The sequence below is a fragment of the Littorina saxatilis genome, unplaced genomic scaffold (assembly GCF_037325665.1).
Source record: "Littorina saxatilis isolate snail1 unplaced genomic scaffold, US_GU_Lsax_2.0 scaffold_1729, whole genome shotgun sequence".
NCBI classification, from domain to species: Eukaryota; Metazoa; Mollusca; class Gastropoda; order Littorinimorpha; family Littorinidae; genus Littorina; species Littorina saxatilis.
The window spans coordinates 1-10000 of record NW_027128602.1 but is presented as its reverse complement, the minus strand read 5'-3'; the positions used below and the strand labels follow the sequence as shown (position 1 = coordinate 10000).

Genomic DNA, 10000 nt, shown 5'->3' with positions numbered 1-10000 from the left:
CTCTGAACAGTCAAAAGCCATCGCTAGAGTTCTTGTGAACCACAGCCGTTTGTTTCGTGCATAGTCAGAGGTACATTATAACGTGCTATTGCGGATAAGCTCACATCGAGTCGCATTCAAATTACTAACTGACGACTACATTGTGAAAAAGGGAAACTGGATCACACGGGTTCACGATGGCTCAGGGGTAAGATAAACCACGCAAAAATAAATTCTTTGAAAATTGCTCGCTCTTTACGGAGGGCACCTAGGATGTTCTCAAGCGGTGAGTGTTTAAAGGGTGTTTGTACTGTGTGTAAAAGCCTGACAGTATCTGTGATGGTTTACGGGAGGCTCACTGTGCCTTTAACAAAAGAAGGCATACTAGCCATCGTTCTCTGTAAAATTTTGACATTAGTGCACGCGGGATAAGGCTTAATAAATGTTCGTCCACAAGAAATCAACTTTTTACAGAACATTGAATACAATGATGTTGAAATTAAAAATATATGATCTGTAAACTCTCAATTTATAAATTATATATTCAGTGTGTGCTTAGCAGCTTAGACCAGTCCTGTACAAAATATAATGTAAATACATTTGATATATCTTTATTTATTAACGAAGCATATCGTCACGCTCATAAGAAAAATACCTAACTCAGTGTTAGGCATTTCTGCAGTGAGACTACAGGGGAAGCTACTGGAAGGGTACCTGTGATGTGTTAGAGAGTACAAACTCTCAGACCACCGGAACTTGTTGTCACGGTTACGTAAACAAAACTGCCGTTCTCGTTTCTGAGCTAGGCACTTTTCAGCAGAGGCTTCTGCTTTCATACAGGAAGACTTTTTTGGTGTACAAAAGCTTATTTGGGTTGTTATGCACTTGTGCTGATTGAAAATGTTGCTGCCAGCTCTTTAACTCTCGCTTATTCCGCTTTCAACCGCTCGAGATAGGCAATTTGCAACTTATTACAAACATAAGATAGGCAGATTGTTCAAAAACCGAAAACTTTTACACGTTTTTTTTTCAAAACTCTAAGAAATGACATAGGCAATCAGTTAGTTAGTTAGTTGTTGCTTTTTGGGTCCAGCGGACCATATAGGCCAAATCAGGACCCCCATAGGCAATTATCTTATGAGCGTGACGATATACTCAGTAGTATGGACGAGAGGATACAAAGACGAGAAAGCTCCCAACATTGAGTGAATACAGGGACAACGTTAACAGACGTGCAGCAAGTTGTTCGTTCACTCTAAACTTTTGAACATACTTTTTGTAAACCAGTTGTGAAGACTGTGTGGAATACTATACACTATATCGTGTACACTACATTGGGGTGTGCACGTTAAAGATCCCTTGATTGACAAAAGGGTCTTTCCTGGCAAAAATGTATTGGCATTGATAAAAAAAAAGTCCACCAAATACTCGTGTGGCTTGGAATAATAGGCCGTGAAAAGTAAATATTCGCCGTAATGGCTTGAGATTTACTGGCCGATGTGAATGCGTGATATATTGTGTAAAACAATTCCATCTTACACGGCAGAAATTAATATGTAAAGCGCTTAGAGAACGCCAAGCGCTATATAAATCTTCCATATAAATACATGAATAAATATATATCACTCTACGTACTTCAAAAAGTAACACACACAGTGACTTGGTGACATACTGACCAACTCGCGATCGATTCATCTTGTGAAAACACGAACTGAACAAAGACATACATCGCTGTACCAGCGAACAATAAAATGGGCAACCCATGCTATGCACTCTTTGTACATATTGCGTCTCGATCGCCCCTGCCCCAAATCCCAACCTGTGTATGGCTGCCAGCTTGACAGTAAACTATGTGTCAGTGTCAGTGTCACTATTTAGTGTTTACCATGTGTGCTACGTTTGCCATGTGTGCTACGTTATATAGCATGTCGCACAGTGTTCACAACGGGTTGCAAAAAGTGTGTTCAAAGGTGTAACACTTCAGTTTACAGTGTACAATGTACTTAACCTAAAGACAACAGATGCCATCCTTCCGTCAAATATTTCTCAGAAAGCGTGAGTAGGCCTAAGTATGGACTTTTCCTGTCAGGCCTCTGTTATAAAACTCTTAAGGCAATCTCATTATATGAACGCGTTCGTTCGCTTAACCCCAATGGCTCTTTGATTTGCTTTTATGCTTAAACAAAACAACAAATCCTCCCCTTCCATGGCATCCACTGTTAAAGTGATCTTTTAAAACACTGTCGTAAGGCTACAACTTTGTTAAAGCTCAGTCAAGAACTGCGTTTTAAAAGTTCATTTTATGTTGCAACTTTTTTTTACATAAAATTCAAAAACTCCACAAACATTCAGTATAGCTCGAATCCACCCCCCCCAAAAATAAACACAAAACATTGATTCGTTTTGTCTTAACTGAAATAGCTCAACTCAATAGTTCCAACTGAGATGTTAAAAATGGTACTGTGATCGTTTCTTTTTCATAATTACAATTATGGTTTGGTAACATTTAAGTTCAGTGTCCGAAATTCACTCAAAGGTCAACCATTACGAACATGCGGACAAAGGCTTGTGAAATGATTTGATTTCTCAAGTCAAACTAATCTTCTTTCCCCTTGATATCTCATCAGTACGAAAAATCTAGCCTTTGTTTTCGGTGTCTTAAATTACAGTTTCCAAAATTAACTCTGTCCGTGAAGAGTCCACCATTTGGTTATGTCCCTAATCATGCAAATAAAGTGCACGGAATGAATCAAATTGCAATGGCAAAACTATCGCTTTTCATCACGAAGTTCAAGTTTCATCACACTACAATGGTTCTCTCTTTCTGTACAGTTTGGTACCTTTAATTGCAACCTTGCTTCCTAGAATTTAAAACACTATTCTTAAACAATACTGCTACCTCGAATTTGGGACACCTAACTTGAATATTCCCTTATCTTTCTGTCAAACTCGACCATTTAGCGCAAGTAGCCGTCATCGTCTTCGTAACCGGAGTTGGACCTTCCCCGGAAGCCATAGTTGTTTTTCTCCGGAAGTGGCGTCACAGGAGGGAGGGGAGGTAAGCGGTCGTAACTGAGAGAAGTGGTCTTGGTTGCGGGGTCTGCGTGGCTGAGGTCGGTAAGTGCAGGCTCTTGCCTTTTCCTGTGACAATGACAGAACAGTGACACAAGTTGATCAATTCTTCGATTGGGGTGGACACAAACAGCTCAGGAAAGGTCTACAGGCTTGCATGAGGGATCGACATGTGCATCTCTCTCTTTCTCTCTCTCTCTCTCTCTCTCTCTCTCTCTCTCTCTCTCTCTCTCTCTCTCTCTCTCTCTCTCTCGCTCTCTCTGTCTGTCTGTCTGTCTGTCTGTCTGTCTCTCTCTTTCTTTCTCATTCTGTCTCTCTCGTTCTCTCTCTCTCTCTCTCTCTCTGTCTCTCTCTTTATCTCTGCCTCTCTCTCTGTTTCTCTCTCTCTCTCTCGCTCTGTCTGTCTGTCTGTCTGTCTGTCTGTCTGTCTCTCTTTCTTTCTCATTCTGTCTCTATCTTTCTCTCTCTCTCTCTCTCTGTATCTCTGCCTCTCTCTCTGTTTCTCTCTCTCTCTCTCGCTCTCTCTGTCTGTCTGTCTGTCTGTCTGTCTGTCTGTCTGTCTCTCTCTCTCTTTCTTTCTCATTCTGTCTCTCTCTTTCTCTCTGTCTCTCTCTGTATCTCTGCCTCTCTCTCTGTTTCTCTCTCTCTCTCTCTCTCTCTTTCTGTCTCTTTCTTTCTCTGTCTGTCTGTGTGTCAATTTCTCTCTCCCATTCTCCCCCTCTCTGTGAGTATGTATGTGTGTGTGTGTGTGTGTGTGTATGTGTGTGTGTGTGTGTGTGTGTGTGAGTGTGAGTGTGTGTGTGTGTGGTTGTGTGTGTGTGGTTGTGTGTGTGTGGTTGTGTGTGTGTGTGTGTGTGTGTCTCTCTCTCTCGCCCCCCCCTTCCCCGCCCCTCTCCTTCTTTTGAAATGAGCCTGGTCGATAGGGTTGTGTTTAAGGGTGCATTATTAAAACATGATATCACTTGTTAGCCTTAGTCATGTTTCTGGTGTTCAAGAATACACAATATGTTGTCAGCAAACACTGAGGCAGACATACGAGTCATGCACGCATAAGGAGAATAAAAGCTGAACATTGTGCTAAGGCAGACACGCACTGTAGAAAAAAAACCATTAAAAACAAATGACTGACAGCGACAGAAGATTGGCAAAGTTTAATCAATTTTTCGAGGGAGTGAAAACAATAGAGTGCAGAAAACATCAATAGTCTGAAAAGATGGATGTGTCTCTCTATTTACTGGTCGATTTTGGTATATTTACAGGTGCAGTATTCAGAACTTAATGATCTTTTGACTTCCGCGTAGACAGACAAACAGAGAGACAGACAGAGATACAGGCAGACAGAGAGACATACAAATAGACAGACAGACAGACAGAGAGACAGGCAGACAGACAGACAGACAAACAGACAGACAGACAACATTCGCACCCACAAATACTATATCTCTCTCTCACTCTCTCTCTCTTTCTTTCTCTCTCTCTCTCTCTCTTTTTCTCTCTCTCTCTCTCTATCTATCTCTTAGACAGACAAAGCTTTCATTGATTTTGAGAAATGTTTTGACAGTATCTCACGCAGACTGCTCTGGCCAATTTTGATTAAAAATGGTATAAAGGGAAAGTTGTACAGATGTATTAAAAGTATGTATGCAGTGGTCAAGGCTAAAATACGATGTGGTGCTCAACTAACATATTTCATTAATTGTACAAAAGGTGTGAAGCAAGGAGACGTGTGCAGTCCAATTTTATTCGCTCTATTTATAAATGAGCTGGCATTGGAAATCATTGATAATGGTAGGCATGGTATTACTTTAAACCCTGACATTGTTGAATTGTTCATTCTACTGTTTGCCGATGATATTACTTTGCTGTCTGAAACTGTTGTTGGTCTGCAGTCACAACTACATAGTCTATATTCTGCTTCACAGCGCCTTGAGCTTAAAGTAAACATGGGGAAAAGTAACATCGTGGTTTTTCGTAAAGGTGGATATCTAGCTGCTCGTGAAGTTTGGTATTTTGGTGGGCAAAGAATGGAGGTAGTAAATGCATACAAGTATTTAGGTATTTATTTTTCTACCAAATTAAGCTTTAATTTTGCTTGTCAAGATCTAGTTGCCAGAGCAAAACGTGCAGTACTGTGTATTATGAGTAATTTGTATAAATTCGATAGATTGTCTTTGGATGTTTTTATCAAGCTTTTTGACTCACAAGTTCAACCTATTGTTCAGTATGGTGCTGAGGTATGGGGTCTGATGCAGGCAGCAACAGTAGAAAAGGTGCATTTGTTTGCTTTAAAACGTTTTTTTAGGTGTTGACAGGCGTACTCCTAATGATCTTGTATATGGTGAATTTGGACGTGATCCCATTTACTTAAATTCATATGTACGTTGCATAAGATACTGGCTGAAACTGACAAGAATGGATGACAGTAGATTACCTCGTAAAGCATATAAGATGTTGTTTACTCTAGATAGCAGAGGTAAATCTACTTGGGCATCACAGGTACGGTTGTGCCTGTGTCGATATGGTTTTCAGTATGTATGGATTAACCTAGGTGTAGCCTGTATTAATTCGTTTTTGGCATGTTTTAAGCAACGCATTATTGACTGCCGGTGGCAAGAGTGGGATAACCATATTCAGACTAGCGACGGGTTTGCATTGTACCGTACCTTTAAGACAACAAATCTTGTAGAAACATACTTGTCAATTCCAGTAAACAGACACATTTTAAATGTTTTGGTTAAATTTAGATTGGGTATTTCCAGACTTGCTTTACATACAGAAAGGTATAAAGCTGTAAGTGAAAATAATTTGGTCTGTCGTTTGTGTCAATCTAGTACTGAAGATGAATTGCATTTTGTTTTATGCTGCCCTGCACTGGAAAATCTAAGATGTCAATTTATTCCAGCAAAATTTTGTAGATGTCCTTCGAACTTCAAACTTGCACAGTTGTTGTCTGTGAAAAATGAAACTATACTTTGCAATGTAGCTAAGTTCTTGTATTTTTCATTTAAATGTTTAGAAAATGCTGTTTAAGCATTAGTATTTTGTGATTATACATTGTCTTTTCTTCTGTTCACTTGAAACGACGCGTGTGTGGATTGCTGCTGCACACACGCTTTACTTTTGTGTAACCAGCCCCCTTCCGAAAGGGGCTAAGGCCTTAAAGGAATAAAATCTTGTTCTTGTTCTTGTTCTTGTTCTTAGACAGACAAATTGACAGACAGACTGACAGATGCAAACTCACTCTCTCTTCGACAGACAGACAGGCAGACAGACAGATAGACAGACAGGCAGACAGGCAGACAGACAGACAGGCAGTCAGACATACATACAGATAGACAGACATACAGACAGTCAGACAGACAGACAGACAGACAGACACTCACACAGAGAGACAGACAGACAGTCAGACATACATACAGATAGACAGACATACAGACAGACAGACAGACAGACAGGCAGACACTCACACAGACAGACAGACAAACAGATAGACAGACAGAAAGACAGTCAGTCAGACAGACAGACAGACAGACAGACAGACACTCAGACAGACAGTGTGTGTGCGTGCGTGTATGTATGCGTGCGTGCGTGTGTGCCTGCCTGCGTGTGTGTTTTTGAGTCACTTGAGAAAAAGTGACTCTATGTAATCGGTCAGTGTTAGTCTGTCCGGCCGGCCGTCCGGCCGGCCGTCCGGCCGGCCGTCCGTAGACACCACCTTAACGTTGGACTTTTCTCGGAAACTATCAAAGCGATCGGGCTCATATTTTGTTTAGTCGTGACCTCCAATGACCTCTACACTTTAACGATGGTTTCGTTGACCTTTGACCTTTTTCAAGGTCACAGGTCAGCGTCAAAGGAAAAATTAGACATTTTATATCTTTGACAAAGTTCATCGGATGTGATTGAAACTTTGTAGGATTATTCTTTACATCAAAGTATTTACATCTGTAGCCTTTTACGAACGTTATCAGAAAAACAAGGGAGATAACTAGCCTTTTCTGTTCGGCAACACACAACTTAACGTTGGGCTTTTCTCGGAAACTATAAAAGTGACCGGGCTCAAATTTTATGTGAACGTGACTCATTGTGTTGTGAATAGCAATTTCTTCCTGTCCATCTGATGCCTCAAATAATATTCAGAACTGCGAAAGTGACTCGATCGAGCGTTTGCTCTTCTTGTTTTTTTACATTTAGTCAAGTTTTGACTAAATGTTTTAACATAGAGGGGGGAATCGAGACGAGGGTCGTGGTGTATGTGTGTCTGTGTGTCTGTCTGTCTGTCTGTCTGTGTGTGTGTAGAGCGATTCAGACTAAACTACTGGGCCGATCTTTATGAAATTTGACATGAGAGTTCCTGGGTATGATATCCCCGGATGTTTTTTTCTTTTTTTCGATAAATACCTTTGATGACGTCATATCCGGCTTTTTGTAAAAGTTGAGGCGGCACTGTCACACCCTCATTTTTCAATTAAATTGATTGAAATTTTGGCAAAGCAATCTTCGACGAAGCCCGGGATTTGGTATTGCATTTCAGCTTGGTGGCTTAAAAACTAATGAGTGAGTTTGGTCATTAAAAATCGGAAACTTGTAATTAAAATTATTTTTTTATTAAACGATCCAAAACCAATTTCATCTTATTCTTCGTCATTTTCTGATTCCAAAAACATATACATATGTTATATTTGGATTAAAAACAAGCTCTGAAAATTAAAAATATAAAAATTATGATCAAAATTAAATTTCCGAAATCGTTTTAAAAACTATTTCATCTTATTCCTTGTCGGTTCCTGATTCCAAAAACATATAGATATGATATGTTTGGATTAAAAACACGCTCAGAAAGTTAAAACGAAGAGAGGTACAGTAAAGCGTGCTATGAAGCACAGCGCAATCGCTACCGCGCCAAACAGGCTCATCACTTTCACTGCCTTTTGCACTAGCGGCGGACTACGTTCAGTTTCATTCTGTGAGTTCCACAGCTTGACTAAATGTAGTAATTTCGCCTTACGCGACTTGTTTTTCTTTCTCATAGACATCTATACAATGGGGCAGACATTAGGCTCTTCTCTAAACAACACGCACTGTAGACACACCACTCAGACAGCAATTATAAATGGCGTAAGAAGACTGTCACAGTACAGCTAATCAATGAAGTGAAGGAGTGTAACCACTCAGAGCATTCAGAGCAATTCAGGTCGACAGTCTGGCAGGATGGAAGTTACTGCATACATTGGTCTGGTGGAAAGGGTTATGCTTGTATGCAATTTACAGGCATTGATGACGTATGTATGTTCATTGAAAGCTGACGTGGTTATTGGTGCGATAGTCGATGATTTGAAACGATGATTGTTTTGGACAGACAGAACTGGATCGAATTGAAACTAAACTAAAGTGAAGTGAAGTGAAGTGAAGTGAACTTATCTCAACTCAACTCAACTAAAGTGAACTTTGCTTAACGGATAATTTTGTTTGCACTTTTCAGTTGCTTGCATTGTTGTTGTTGTTGTTGTTGTTGTTGTTGCTGTTGTTGTTGTTGTTGTTGTTGTTGTTGTTGGTCCTTTTGCTGCCTGTTCACAGGCTTGAATAAATAGCTTTCTCGTGCGCTGTCACGTGATTCACATGATACCAACCTCCGAAAGCGGTCCATGAAGGAACTTTCACCCTCCTTCGTGCCGTTGCAGATTCCGTCACTCTTGAAACAGCAACACACCAGCAACATGACTGCCACCACCCCCGCTACAGTGCCCCACAGCTGAAGCTGTTCTTTCCTGCAACAAGGAAAAACAATAATTTTGCTCAATAGCGCTATTATGATTGGAACATTCTTTGGTATTCCCCGCGAAACAACACCTCAACAATATGACGGCGATGACCACCCCCACCCCCCCCCCCCCCCCCCCCACCACCACCAGAACAAAACTCTCTACCATTCCACAATGACTGTAACTGTTCCTCCTTGCAACTACAACTGGCAAGAAAGTTGCTAACACACGCACGCACTCTCTCACACACACACACACACCCACACACACACACACACACACACACAATACACACACACACACACACACGAGCGCGCGCACACACACGCGCACACACACACAAACCCACACACACACTCACACTCCCTCACCACACACACACACACTCACACACACACACACACGCGCGCGCCCCCAACGCACCCCCTCACACACACACACACACACACACACACACACACACACACACACACACACACACACACACACACACTCACACACTGTTCTGTTGTTCGTCTGTTGCTTGACTACTTCTTTGAGTGATTTGAAACTCTTTTTACATTTAGTCAAGTTTTGACTAAATGTTTTAACATAGAGGGGGAATCGAAACGAGGGTCGTGGTGTATGTGTGTGTGTGTGTCTGTCTGTGCGTGTGTTTGTGTAGAGCGATTCAGACCAAACTACTGGACCGATCTTTATGAAATTTGACATGAGAGTTCCTGGGTATGATATCCCCGAATACTTTTTTCATTTTTTTGATAAATGTCGTTGATGACGTCATATCCGGCGTGACGATGCTACGAGTATACGGTCTTGCTGCGTTGCATTGCGTTCAGTTTCATTCTGTGAGTTCGACAGCTACTTGACTAAATGTTGTATTTTCGCCTTACGCGACTTGTTTGTTGTTGCGATAAACGGACCTTCAAACCATTTGCGTAACATTTGAAAAGCAGACCACCTGGTTTTGCTCAGTTGAATACTGACTGACGTAACTGCTGTTTTGCACATTAATTATGAACAAAGACATGAATAGACCTGCATGCTTGCACGCTCACAATCAATGGTGCGTATCGCAGTAAATTATGAGCTTTTGTTAAGATTTACTTTCAAACCGTCATGTTGTATAATGCCATACAAAGACTGAACATTCACGGAGTGAGAGAGAGAGAGAGAGAGAGAGAGAGAGA

The 10000-nt window shown here is 41.1% G+C and overlaps 1 protein-coding gene across 1 annotated transcript in view; it reads right to left on the bottom strand.

The window, feature by feature from the left end:
- Nucleotides 1-8819, bottom strand: part of LOC138956962 (uncharacterized) — a gene marked incomplete at its 5' end in the record, with an annotated part of 10072 nt that extends 1253 nt beyond the window's left edge. The window contains 2 exon segments of the mRNA XM_070328153.1: nucleotides 1-3120; nucleotides 8682-8819. The exon segment at nucleotides 1-3120 is cut by the window's left edge and continues 1253 nt beyond it. Of these exon segments, the coding sequence (XP_070184254.1) occupies nucleotides 2937-3120; nucleotides 8682-8819 (322 nt within the window).
- Nucleotides 8820-10000: the final 1181 nt, after the last annotated feature.